Below are 14431 nucleotides of genomic sequence, written 5' to 3'. Positions count from 1 at the left end.
TCATGACTGAATATTAATGTAATTGGCTTGTTGGCTCCCACTTATGCCTTTTCACTACCTGTGTGACAAATAGATATGAACCAAGTGTGCCTATACATCCTCTGTGACACTGTCTTGAAAGAAAAAGAAGGATTTCAGAGAATTGGTTCTGCTCCCACTGGCTGTAAAGCCATAAAAAAAGTTACAAAGTCTTGCTGGACCACATTGGTCACCACTCATTTCACCTTTCAGCAGATCTCTGGTTTGGCTCTTTGTGGAGAGGGCATTTCAGCCAAATCCTCAAACAGTTCAAATGGTCATTTAGCCTGGTGTTGGTATACCAGTGTGCACCCACTGAGGGTCTGGTCCTTGAGAGCAGCTCAAAACTGCTGGCCTCACCTGGCAGCTTTGGAAGATCTGATCCATACAGTACTCTGAGTGAATTACCTTTGGGATATGTAATGTTTGCTCTCCCTCCCTCCCTCCCTCCCTCCCTCCCTCCTGCCCACAGGCCGTTGAGCACCCAGAACTGCTGGACTGATGTCTGTGGTGTGCACTGGAGGATCAGCTTATGGACTGTCTGTACGGCTACGTGCGGAAACTACGGCTTCCAGTCACGGCGCGTGGACTGCGTGCACATCCGCACCAACAAGCCCGTGATGGAGCACCACTGCTCCTGGAGGCCAAGACCAGCAAACTGGCAGCGCTGCAACATCACACCGTGTGAAAACGGTACTTCGCTGAGAGGAGGGGAGGCTAAGTGGTGCAGGACTAGGAAAGAAGGGAGAGTCGTCTCTCAGAAACACAGCACTGGACCTTGCAGCTGGGCATCTGGGGAAACATCCAGCCCAGCCCTGTGCAAAATCCAGTGTCTAAAGCCCAGCATCCCAGAGAGGAATGATGCCCATTGTGGAGGCTTTTGGCAATGGCGTTAGTGCTGGGATTGTGTCTCCTTTCTAACAGCATGAGAAATAATTCATGCAGTCTTCTGGGGCAAGTCCAGAGTAGACCAAGTCAATCAGAGGGATGGAGCACCTGTCGTATGACAAAAGGCTGAGGGAAATGGGATTGTACACCCCTGTTTTTAGGTAACCTACTTGTAGCCTTCCCATACCTGAAGGGAACTTAAAAGAAAGATGGAGCAAGACTTTTTACAAGGCCACAGAACAAAGGGGAATGGGTTCAAATTGAAACAGAGTAGTTTAGTAGTAAAAAAACTACTAAAAAAAACTAGTAGGTGTTTTTTTCTAGTAAAACTACTAGTTCTACTAGATTTAGTAAAACTAGTAGTTTTACTAAAAGAACTTAAAACTAAGTTTTAGGTTTTTTTGTAAAACTACTAGTTTTACTAAATCTAGTAGTTTTAGATTAGATATTAGGAAGAAATAATTTACTGTGGAGGTGATGAGACAATGGCACAGGTTTCCCAGAGAAGCTGTGGAAACCCCATCCCTAGAGGTTTTCAAGAACAGGTTGGATAGGACTCTGAGCAACCTGGTCCAGTGGAAGGCTTCCCTGTCCACAGCAGGAGGGTTGGAACTAGATGGTCTTCAAGGTCCCCTTACAATGCAAACCATTCCTATGATTCTGTGATTAGCTTTCAGTTAATGGTACAGACAGAAAGAAAAACATGAATCACAACCAGACTTACAGCTGTAGTCCATATCCAGTGGGTAGGTGGATGATGGGAAATCCTGTAGGCAAGACTGCTTTCTTGCAGGTTACAAGCAAGAAATTGGGCCTGTCAGGGAAATATAAAAGGTACTAATTTAAAAAAAAATGAAATTAATAAAAAAGAAGAGACAATGTGCCTGTTTGGAAATTATGCTCACTTCCTCTATCTTGCAAGCCAGTTGCTTTGCAATCATTGCAGAAGCAGTAGCAGAACCCACATGTACTTGCCTATATTCACACCAGCTCTGATGCTCCCTGCCAGCAAAGTGAACTGCATAGGTCCAAAGTCATGAGTTTGAGGGACTCTAATAGAAGCTGAAGCAATGAGGGAGATTGCATGTATCAAGCAGGACCTTTTACAGGTTTGATAACTTGATACCTTTGATACCTTGATTACAGGTATCAGGCTGGAGGCTGATGCTCCAACCTCTTTCTGCTATACAGAAATGTCCCAAATTCCAGGGTCTTGCAGGGATACTGGATGGTTTTCCAGACTAAAAAACAGGAGGCTATGGGCCTCAAAAACTGTACAAGTGGTACCAGAACCTAAGACCTAGAGGAGTTCAAACGATGTCTTAACATCTTCATGGTGGGTGGTTTCTGACATGTGAAAAACAAGACAACTCCCAGTCAGCTGGGGTGACACTCACACACTGGCTTTTCAAGTGTGGATAGCTGGCCAAAGTGCCTCTGAGCTACTCCATTAAAAAAAGTATCCAGTTTAATTTAGCTCTTCATCTTTGGTTTAACTGTTAGGAAACTTCTAGCCTCTCTAAAATGCTGGTAGATGACAAACTGACAGTGTTGGAGCAGCCTCAGATGCCCTTTCCCTAGGCTCTGTAAGTAAATGTTGCCTACCAATTATTCATTGATCCTGTGGACTTGCAATCCACATTTGGTCTTTGCAACAAGTCAATCTCATGCCCACAGTAAGACCTCCCAACATGCATGTTTTCCTCTTGGCCACCCAAGGATATATGTTCTCAGGTAAGAAATCCTTTTTTCATAACTTCATCACCACTTCTTCTTCTTTTTTCCCCTTCGGCAGTGGAGTGCAGAGACACCACAAGGTACTGTGAGAAAGTGAAGCAGCTCAAACTCTGCCAGCTCACCCAATTTAAGTCACGTTGCTGTGGGACTTGTGGAAAATCTTGAAGACAGACAAGCTGAAAATGGAGGAACAAGGGGATCACAGCCTTTTCTTCACTGAGCAAAGGCTTTTGCAGAAAATACAGATGGGTGGAATGATCTTTTTCATTTTATTTATTTATTTCCCTTAAAAAAAAAAAAACTTTAACAAATCATTGTTGTAAAGGGACTTGACAAGTTTTCCCTTCTATGCATCTGGGACACAGAATGCAGATAAACATGGTCATGAGGGTAGACTACAAAGAGTCAGAGAAACCCATGACACCAAGTAACGGGTACGAGAGGAGAGAGGCTTCCCCTTAATCTGTGTACATGCCTGTGGGACACACCAAGAGACAGGTGAGGAAGAGGATCAGAGTCAAAACCTAGTATCATATTACAGAATCACAGAATCATCAGGGTCCAGGGTTATCTAGTCCAACCATTAACAGCACTATCATACCCACCCCTAAACTATCCCTGGGTGCCACATCCAGACTCTTCCTGGACATTGCCAGAGATGGTGACTCCACCACTGCCCTGGGCAACTTAATCCAATGCCTAGCCAGTTTTTCAGTGAATATTTTTTTATTATCTAATCTGAGCTTCCCCAGCTTAATTTGAGGCCTTCTCATCCTACTGTTTGAAACATGGCAGAAGAGGCTGACCCCTACCTCATTACAACCTCAGGCAGCTGTAGAGAGCAATGTGGTCACCCTGAGTTTCCTCCCAGCTAAACAGCCCCTGCCACAGTTGTTCCTTATAGGATGTGTCTTTTAGATCTTTCACCAGTTCCATAGCCCTTCTCTGGATATGCTCCACCACCTCAAGGTCTTTCCTGTAGTGAGGGGCCCAAAACTGAGCACAGGATTTGGGGTGTGGCCTCACCAGTGCCAAGTACTGGGGGACAATCACTGCCCTGGTCCTGCTAGCCACACTATTGTTGGTACAGGCCAGGATGTCATTGGCCACCTCAGGCACCTGGGCACACACTGGCTCATATTTAGCCAGGTGTTGACCAGCACCCCCAGGTCTCTTTCTGCTGAGCAGCTCTCATCTCTCTTTGACTACCTTGAGAACACAAGCACGTGAGTTTGCTTTATAAGCTTATTTGTTACATCCAAGATTGGAAGCCTTTTTAATTTATAAACCCCTCTCTCCTTCCTACACCAGACAAGGGACATCCTTGTGATCTTTGAGGATCTGGTGTCTGGAGTAGTTGGACAATGGTCTGTAACACCAGTGGGTCTAAAATACACCTGAAAATGTTTCTAGAGCTTGTGAGGGAGGATTGGAGATTGAAGGGTTGTCCTCAACACAGAGGTGTGGTGGTGATGTTAATAATTAACCAGCAAAAGGAGAAAAAGTATGATAACAGACTTAAGTACAAACCTGGAAACACTGTTCCCTAGAGAGCATAGGTAGGAAAGATAGAAATTGTACATGATCAACAGGAGGCACTTTGCATACTGCATCCTACTAACACTTATTTAGAAAAAAGACTTACTACTTCCCAAAGTTCTGGTACTGTCAAGCCTGGTGTTTTGGAAACAAATTTGAAGAAGTGGGTTTTTCTATTTTGTTAGCATGAATTTTCTCTTTCCTGGCATCCAAGCCTTTTGTATAACTGGCAGAAAAGAGCTTTATTCTGATTTTTCATGGTTGTTACCATTCAGTTGAAACAGAATCACTTCAGCGTCAGCCCCATTGGACTAATGCAAATAATTTGAAAGAAATTTGCTCCTCTCCAGCTGCCTCCCACAACAAAACAGGTGCTATAAAGCAGATCTTTAGGTCTATGTATAACACCCCAAAGTACAGTCTAAAAAATGAGACTCAAACATCACACTTACAGCCTGATTTTGCATGCAGGCTGTGAGTATTTCCTCCTGGCCAGCTGCAGTGGATATTCAGCTAGTGAATTAGTTCTTGGGTATTCTCTGCTCTGCTCTGCTCTGCTCAAAAAAAAAAAAAAAAAGGAAATCTGCAAAGTGAGTTTGAAAATTGTGGAACTTTAAAGAAGAACTACCTGATCTCAGGTTTTGCTTCAAGACCTTCTCTAAATGAAAGGTTTGGTTGTGCCTCTCCTGTAACTCCTGTTGGGGCTAGTGCCTTGTGGTATATTTATGAAATGCTGTTCAAGTTCTGCTATGCTACAGCTTTCATGGCATGTGGATTTTTCAGTAAAACTGGGGGTTCATTATTGAGGTCAGTGCCAGGTTTATGACATTAATCTGTCTCAAACTGGCTTACTTCAAAACACATCTGGGAGTGAACACTCTTACTAGAAATGGGTCTTCAAGAAATAAGCATCAGTGTAACTTTTTATTTAAAAAAAAAAGAATAATGACTTTGTGTATGTAAATGTATATCTTTTCTGTATATTTATTAGGATTTCTTGTATAAAAAGTGCAATATTAATAATTGTACATTATTTTGTCCAGATAAAACTTATTTTGTTTTTCTTTTTTAATCTCCCCAGAATTTTGTTCCTCTAAAATCAACAGTAATAGTGTAGTTCTCTTAATTTTAATAGCACTTGCATTTAATTGGGGATCTGTTTCACTGTGCACAGGGTGCTCTATAGATTATGACATGAGGGAGGGATGATGTTTTTAACTTGTGAAATTATAATTATGCATGGAATGAAGGACAATTCCTTAATAACATAATAATAGCAATGATGATGATGACGATGTGATGGATATTTTTGATACATTAGTTAACAAAATGCAGCATGAGGAAGTATTTTATTTTGTGTAAAAGCAAAATATGTTCAAGCCATCACATGTTCCATTGTATCTGTGTAACTTCGCACAGGATAAATACAAAGGATCTGATCTGGAGAGGCCACTGTGTTGTCTCTGCACAGTGTGGATATAATTTCACATGTCTGTCTTCTGAATTGTGACTTGGCAGCATCTCAGTAATATAAGGATTACTGGTTATTTTTTAAAAGGATGCTTTCCTTCTCTAAAGAGAAAACAAAACACCAAACTTGTATTTATATAACTTTTTGTACAAGTAATGCAGCTTACTTATTTAACTATATCTGTCTGATGTGTTGTTTTTTAATCTTAAAAACAAAAGCCAAAGTAGCAAAGCTGTTGGAGTTCTTTGTCCTTATTCTTTATTATGATAACAGCACACACCTGTTACACAAAGTACACATGATGTACCTGCCTTGGGGAAAGAGGAGATGTCTTATCTCCTTTTTAGGAGTCTCCAGCCATTAAGATTCTTCACCCTGTGTTGGGAGATATGTTTTAATTGTCCATTTGCCTTGCTTTATTCTTATTTGCTAATGGCTTACCCCTGTTGCTCTTGCAGAAGTATAAAGGTGGTCCAAGGACCATGAAGATCAATAAAAGTATACTCCTTTTTTTAAATAGCAATGCTTCAAGACATAACTTTACTCAGCAATCTATGGTTGAAGAAACACCTATTAATTCCAGGCTGCTGCTGCCTTCAGTAATGGACCTGTCAACTACCTGAAGCATCAGGTGTGTGTGCAGAAAGAATTGTGGTAATGGTCTAAATTATGAGGTTAAAAAAGGAAAAAAAAAAGCCAAATGCATTTCTTCTTACCAAAAAAAAAAGTTTTGAAAACTAAGCTGTTGCCCTTTTCAAACAAACAATAAATATGTCTCTGCTCAAAGGGAACAGCAATTTTGCTCTGCTTTTTTGACCGTTTCCCTTGTATGATGTCTGCAGAAACGTCTGCAGAAACCTCATACAGATAAGTAAGTCAAAGACCAGACCTAAGACATCCAAGTAACTGAAAGCAATGGGAATTTCATCATTCATTTTCAGTAAAACAAGCGTAGAAGCTGTTCTGTGCGTAAAATGAACAGGTTTGCATATGTTCTCAAAACAATAATTATTGTCTCTTATGGCTCCAGTTACTACTCAAGTCAAAAAGCATTCAAAACCTTAAAAGCAAGCTTCCAGTTTTGCTCTCCTGACTAATTTTCCTCACAAAAGAAAATCAGTTCTGAACCAAACAGAAAAATACAGTGCTGAAAGGTTCCGCACAGAGGATCTACTTCCAGCCCCTCTTATGTGACAAGGAAAGCACAGCTGAACTATTCCAGGCATCTGTGTCTGCATGCATGATCTCAAAAAATAGAAGCCATAGCCAGAGTTTTCCAAAATTACCTCTAGCTAGAAATCTTTTTCCTGCTCTCTAGATGCAGTTATATGGACTGCAGTTGGAGTTCGTTTAGTTTTTAAGTTAGGATTCTTCTTTCAAACTACCTATCAAAGAAGAAGGCCTTACAATTTATTTGGTGCACCAATATTGATTCACAAATAAAATTGGTTATTCTAAACCAGCATCACCTGACACCTCCATTTGTGGAAGGTCAACCAAAAGCTTACTCTTTTCCAGATTTTCAGAAACATAAAATATCTCAAAAGTTTTTAATGTCAGCTTTCAGCAAGTGTCTGATCATTTTACCTAGTAGCTGAGTAAATAAGCTTCATTCATTCCGTTACTTAATTTTTAACAGAGATGTTTTCAGAGGCTTTTGAATGTCAAGTTTGCTCCCAGACCAGCAGTGTATGCAGATGAGAAGCTCAGAACTGCTAATGCTAACTATGGCTGTATATATTAACTGCAAACCACAGCTTGGGGATGTTCAATTTAACTGTTCCATTCATCTTCTTTCCTAAAGGTGTATATATATTTATTTATCAATAGTGTTTTTGTATTAACTGTCCAGTTTTGCAGAAAGTAAACCAAAAAGTCTGTCAAATACTTGAGTTAGCACAAAATTGAAAGAGGGGAAATCAGATCTCCTTCTTCTACTGATCTTATACATTTCTAACACCAAAGCAATATCCGTTGATCACTATTTCACCTACATTGCTTTTCATCATCTCCAGCCAACAACTCCTCTCCAGTCAGTCAGAATCAAATCTATAATCTGGTCATATACATAGCCATTTAAAAATTTTTTAATATAAATTTTTCACTAAGGCATTTTAGTAATTGCAACCAAAGTTATCCAGATTTATAAGGGGGAAAATGCGGCTTTTGTTCGCTATGGCCTCGGGCAGCTGGGAAGCCTGGCTAGAGCCACCCTTTGGTGAGACCGCAGCTGCTGCGTGCACGGGCGCTCCTAGGCTAAGGTGTTTTCCCCCCTGCTGGTGCGGAGCGCTCTGGCATGGGTACACAGCTTTTGTAGCTGTACACTGAGAGGAAGCAAAGGGATGAGAGAAGGAACACTTTGCTTGCTTTGTCTCAGAATGTTTTTATTTCCCGCGTGGTCGCAGTGATGGGCAGAGCGACCGTTCCCAGGCAGCGCGAGGGCAAAATGGCGAATGGACAATGAAAGCATTGGGTTAAATAGGGGGCGGGCGGACAGGGGCAGAAATCCCCCTCGCCCAATAGGGACAGACAACAGGGGAGTGACGTGGACCACAGCAACCTATGGGAACATTACAGAGATGGGTACAGTGTTCTGGGACAAATAGCAATGCAAAGGCGGGGTGATTGATACAGAACTTTCAAGAAGAATCAGGGAGTGACTATAAGATTGACATGTAAAAGCTCTTGTGGTAAGTAACTTGGAGCGAACTATTGTGAGGGAAAAATAGGGGTACAGAGAACTGACCTAACTAACATTTATTAAAATCCCTAACTGAACCAACCCAGCATACAATAGGAAAAGACACATATCAGTGCCTCCTTTTCCATTTGAAATACTTATTTCTATTTTCACCTGCTTTTTCACTGAAGTGCAATACTTGTTCCTTCACCAGAGGCGTCATTCTTGTCTCACATGGTATCTCCACGCTTGCCCAGACACACAAATAGCCAGGGTATCAGTTGACAGACCAGGCTAATTTTGGCTAAATCCATGAGATTTTAGGAGGGGTGCAGCACAGCAGGCAGGACTGCATCAGCTGAGGCCTCAGCTGAACAGAGACTGAGCAGGAGACTCCTCTCTGCAAGCAGAGCAAGTTTGGGTTGCACTTCTTTATCCTTCCTATTAACACACTGCTTATCTATCAGGAGAAGGAAAAAAAAGGAAAAGTAAGAATTTTGTCTAGCCTTTAAAGCCTTTGCAAAGAAAGGCTTTATATTTGTGTAGCTGTAAATAAAATGCTGTTTTATGCAGCTGAAGAATGCTGTTTTATGCAACTAAAAGGGAAAGGGACACCAGAGGGTTGCACTGTGGTTACATATAAATACTCTTTTTTTAAAGTAGTGTCAGGATGTGAACAGTTCCATAGTAAGCACAGTTATCCACACATGCTTAGGATGACATGGGCATGGGAAACCACTTACTACTACTACTACACTCTTTAGTACTATAAAGTAGTCTTCTGCTTCAAAATCTTTTATGGTTTGTATACAAATTCCCTAGGGACAGTAGGAAAGCACAGTAATGAACCAGAAGGATCACACCAGAGAGGCCATGAACAGCTTGCTCTCCACGTGAGGAGCCAGGACAAATTTCTCTTCTCTTAAGGAAGTACTTAGTGGTTGGACTGAGGAATGGTTTGTTTTGGGCTATATGCAGACTTCCCCCCACCCTTTTCAACATGCTGGTTCATTTGGTTTTTTTAAAGCATAAATTATTGGTTTGAATAAATAGCCAATAATGCTGGTGAATGCTTGTTAAAACACTTCACCTTCTGAAACACTCATGGAGTCAGTTTTCAAGTAATGGCACACTAGTGATTTTATTACCAAAAAAAGAAAAATCTCACTATTAACCCACTACATACAAATAACAGAAAATCAAATCCAGCTGTGCATGGAGGAACTCACAGGCACTTTTTGGTTGTTTTGTTGTTTTGTGGGGTTTTTTTGGTTTTTTTTTTGTTTGTTTGTTTGATTGGGTTTTTGTTGGTTTTTTAGGGTTTTGTTTGTTTGTTTTGCGGGTTTTTGTTTGGTAGGTTGTTTGGTTTTTTGTTTGTTTCTGTGGGTTTGTTTTTTTGTTTGTTTGTTTGGGTTTTTGGGGGGTTGTTTTTGGTTTTGTCTTGTTTTGTTTTGTTTTGTTTTGTTTTGTTTTTTGAAAGCAGAGAGCAAAGCAGAGCAGGGGCCTGCTTGCCCAGCAAAGCAGTATGCTGAGCCTGTGTAATGGCATTAGGCAATGCCACATGAGCGCTCTCACCAGTGTGGGGACAGTTCTGGCCAGCAAACACAGAACCAGTGAAGGCAGAGAAACAGGGAATGCAAAGATGAACACAGCACTGCTATTTTTAGAGCTACTCTATTCCTTCTCTTCTGAATGCAGCCAAAAACCTCTGTGGGACAGACATGCAACCACATAGAGAAATAAAAACCATATTGCCCAAAAGACCAGAAGAGCACAGGTTCTCTCTGCTTCCAAAGAGGGAAGGAAGCAGAGAGACACTACTACAGAAAGAAGAAGAGTGATTTTTAGAGGGAAAAGTAAACTGTGTTCAGAGTATTCATTATGCAAGTTTCCCATCCCAGCGAACTCAGTTCTCTGCCCAACTGCCTCTTTCCAGCTGAGATAACACAGATCCCTCAGGGAGATCATATCCATGCCTCAGGAAAGATTTTTTTTTGTCTTTCAAAGAAAAGGTTTGCTTTTCACATATTAAATTCAGCTGCTTCCTGTCTCCTGAATACCATGCCCAGCATCTATATTGTTTCCCTCTGTAATATGAACACATTCAGTTCTTGCTGAAGCATACCACTTTCTAGTCCTGAAACACTTGAGGTGTTGACAATTTACTCTCCTTAGTAATCTACAGTGTTAGGTGAAGTCCTTTATAGAATTTGTGGTAAAGTTTTCACAAATTTGCTGCTGGTTCATATTTCTAGACCATAAGTACATCATTTACTGGTTTTTTTGACCTCTCACCTATTGCCAACTGTAAACCTCCAGGTGAAATGCCTCCTGCAGATGTAAGGTGCTGGGGTTGGTAGTCCTTGCAGACACAGGTGGTTGAAAGGCTGATATAATACAAGTCAAAACTGAATTATTATTTATCTTCCCCATTATTACAGATAACTTACTTCTAGGTTTGTTTCATTTTGTTTCTTACTGAGAACTTGGCACAATCCTCCTTGTTCGTTTTTGCATGCTTCATGGTGTAAATACCCTGGATGCCTTTTTCAGCCCTGCCAAGGACAAAGTCCCCTTGTTTCATCCTTTCATTTTGGTCTTTGAAACACTTTTTGATAGTAGTGATACTTCAGCCAATGTTTAGGTATTGATGCCATTATCCATTCTTCAAAAGTATGATGTTGAATACAGCTATTTCCTTCTTTCCACCCATTTGTTCACTGAGTGAGAAGTGTTGTATTGTGCTGCATCATGAGTGCAAGATCACAGAATCACAGGACAGGTCAGGTTGGTAAAGACCACAGTGGGTCATCCAGCCCAACCTCCCTGCTCAAGCAGGGTCATCCTAGAACACATGGCATACGATTGTGCCCAGACAGTTCTTGAATATCCCCAGTGAGGGAGACTCTGCATGCCTTCTGTTCCATCTGTTCCAGTGCTCTGTCACTGCACAGTTAAGAATTTCTTCCTCATGTTCAGGTGGAGCTCCCTGTGTGTCAGTTTGTGCCCGCTGCTTTTTGTTCTATTGCTTGGCACCACCGAGCAGAGCCTGGATCCATCCACTGACACCCTCCCTTCAGATACCCACAGACATTGATGAGGACCCCTCTCAGTCATCTCTGCTCAAGGCTGAGCAGGCCCAGCTCCCTCAGCCTTTCCTCCCAGGAGAGATGCTCCTGTCCCCCCATCATCTTTGTCACCCTCTGCTGGACCAGCTCCAGCAGTTCTGTGTCTCTCTTGTCCTGAGGAGCGCAGAACTGCACACAGCACTCCAGATGTGCCTCACCAGGGCTGAGCAGAGGGCCAGGATCACCTTCCCCAACCTGCTGGCAATGCTGTTCCCAATGCATCCCAGGACACCATTGGCCTTCTTGGCCCCCAGGACACGCTGCTGGCTCATGGATGGCTTGTTGTCCACCAGGAACCCCAGGTCCTTCTCCACAGAACTGCTTTCCATCAGATCAGCTCCCAGCCTGTGCTGGTGCCTGGGGTTCTTCCTCCCCAAATGCAGGACCCTGCATTTGCCTTTGTTGAATTTCAGACAGTTCTTCTCTGTCCATCTCTCCACCCTGTCAAGGCCCTTCTGAAGGGCAGCACAACCCTCTGGGGTATCGGCCGCTGCTCCCAGCTCTGTGTCATCAGTGAATTGCTGAGGAGGCACCTGCCCCTTCATCCATGTCACTGATGGAGAAGTTAAACAATACCAGGCCCACTCTTGAATCTGGGGGGTCACCACTTGTCACAGGCCTCCAACCAGACCCTGTGCCACTCATAACGATCCTCTGGGATCTACCATTCAGACAGTTCTCAGTTCACCTCTCTGTCCCCTCATCCAGGCCACACTTCCTGAGTTTGTCCACAGGATGTTGTGGGAGACAGTGTTGAAAGTCCAGGTAGAACAATATCCACTGCTCTCTCCTCATCCAGCAATCCAGGCAGTTGTTTTACTGTGGAAAGCAATCAGATTGGCCATGCATGATTTGCTGAATCTATGCTCAATCCATGCTGATCTCCTTCTTGTCACCCATGTGGATCAAGATGGCTTCCAGAATGAGGTGCTCCATCATCTTTTCAGGGATTGAGGTGAGGGGGACTGGCTGGTGGTCCCCTGAGTCCTCCTTCTTGCCCTTTGTGAAGACTGGGGTGACACTTGCTTTTTCCAGTCCTCAGGCACCTCTCCTGATCCTCCATGATGTTTCAAAGATGACCATAAGCAACCTAGCTATGCTGTATGCTAGGTCTCTCAGTGTTTCTGGATGCATCTTGTTAGGACCCATGGATTTGTGGATGTCAGGTTTGCCTAGGTGTTCCCTAACCCAATCCAAACTAAGGCAAAACAGGCCAGCCTTCCTTCCTTCCCTTCCTGCCTTCCTCCCTTCCCTTCCCTTCCCTTCCCTTCCCTTCCCTTCCCTTCCCTTCCCTTCCCTTCCCTTCCCTTCCCTTCCCTTCCCTTCCCTTCCCTTCCCTTCCCTTCCTCTTCAAGACATGTGGGATCTTCCTGGATTTTGCCCCATCATTCCGTGCAACTGGCAGGACAGAAGAAAACACAGCTTGTGCTCCAGATCCTTTGACCAGTCCTCCACAGGCCCTGAGGTCGCTCTTGACCATCCACAGCTGCCTTATTGGGATGTCATCAGTACTCACCTGGAATGCCAGCAGCAGGTGATAATCAGTTGGCCATACCAGCATGGGAAGTTTCTTGGGATGTTTCTTACTTTGGCCCCAGGAAGGCAACACACTTCCCTATGGGTTGGGTCCAGTTGACATCCATCAGTTCCTCAAGGCTGCTATCAACACTAGAAGTTGGGCCAAAGGCAGGTAGTCTTTTTTAGCTCCCTACTCTCCCATAAAACAGGCAAGATCTCTACAGAGCACCTGAGAGGTTTCTGAACAAGTGCTTTCTTCTCTAGCACTAGCACCTGGTGCTGCCATGCATGCAGGTAGTTTCATTCTCCTCCTCCTCCACTGTGTAACTTCAAAAGCAATTACACAAGCCTGTAGTGCAGTTCAGTGATATTTTAAGCTCTTTCTCAGGGTATCTGACTTGTACTTCCCTCTTTCTGAGAATGTGATGACTCTAAGAAAAAATTACATTTAATTGGCATGAACATCAGATAAAATTAACTTCTCCTCATCTTTATCCATGAACTCATTCTGCATGAAAACAGTAACCAAATTCTGTGTACTGTAGAGCAGCCCAACTTTATTTTCTGTGTTAAACACCTCAATTCTATCCCAAATTATAATTATATAACAATCTGTATTTCTCTTATGCTGATCTTCTAATGACACTGCCTAATTCAAACAAAATTAAACTTTAGACCAGAAAATGTTGCTTTACTTTAAATGCACTACTGAGCAAAGGGAGGACTGCCAACTCAAGTCTGGGCTACTTGATCCATGTGATTCTTCACTGATCATCTGCACCTAAGTTGAAAACTGCACATCTGTATCATGCACTCATTCAGAGAAATTAAATAAATGGGTTTTAATCTTACCAAAATACTGATTTGCACCCAGCCAGGTAAGCCTTCTGATTTAGCCCATCATGCAGTCAGACAGCATTAATGTTATTACCAAGACAATGGGAAACCAAGCAGCTGTAAGAGGACAAAAATGTGAAACTGCAACAGCCAAAGATTTAATTTGCCTTAACTTCTGTGGAACCACAACTTTAGTCACAAAACAGAAATCACTTTGTTCTGTAGTGTTATCATATATTGGTTTTAATAAGTTTTTAACACATAGGTGTTGTGATGCACTAAATAGTTATTTAGTTTGTTGTTTTGCACTGGGTGATTGGGAATTTGCACTGAGTAGTTTTTATATTGCACTGTGTCACATTGGTCTATTCCACACACCTTTCCCTCCCCCCCCCCCCCCCCCAAACCTCAGGTGTGATGGGCTCTCCCTGACCTGCTCTCCCCTCCCCTTCTCCTCACCTGTGTCCCATTGGATGTGGCACTCTCTCTCAATCAAACGCCTCGGCCTCTGTTACCCCCTGAGGTGCTGCCTGGATCTGAAGTGGCTCCTGATAATAAACAGGATTTAGTCCCAAGGAGAAGAGCACCTTTCATCTTTTATCTGTGTCCATGTAG

General features: G+C 42.7%; 1 protein-coding gene across 1 annotated transcript in view; it reads left to right on the top strand.

Annotated features, from left to right (window-relative positions):
* ADAMTSL1 (ADAMTS like 1) overlaps positions 1-5830 on the top strand; it is a 402694-nt gene extending 396864 nt beyond the window's left edge. The window contains exons 29-30 of the mRNA XM_053932922.1: positions 491-711; positions 2702-5830. Coding sequence (XP_053788897.1) covers positions 491-711; positions 2702-2808 — 328 coding nt within the window. The 3' untranslated portion in view covers positions 2809-5830. The remainder of the gene's footprint in view (positions 1-490; positions 712-2701) is intronic.
* The last annotated feature ends 8601 nt before the right edge of the window (positions 5831-14431 follow it).

The sequence above is a fragment of the Vidua chalybeata genome, chromosome Z (assembly GCF_026979565.1).
Source record: "Vidua chalybeata isolate OUT-0048 chromosome Z, bVidCha1 merged haplotype, whole genome shotgun sequence".
Lineage (NCBI taxonomy): Eukaryota > Metazoa > Chordata > Aves > Passeriformes > Viduidae > Vidua > Vidua chalybeata.
The sequence above is the reverse complement of the archived record's forward strand: the minus strand, read 5'-3'. Positions and strand labels throughout refer to the sequence as shown.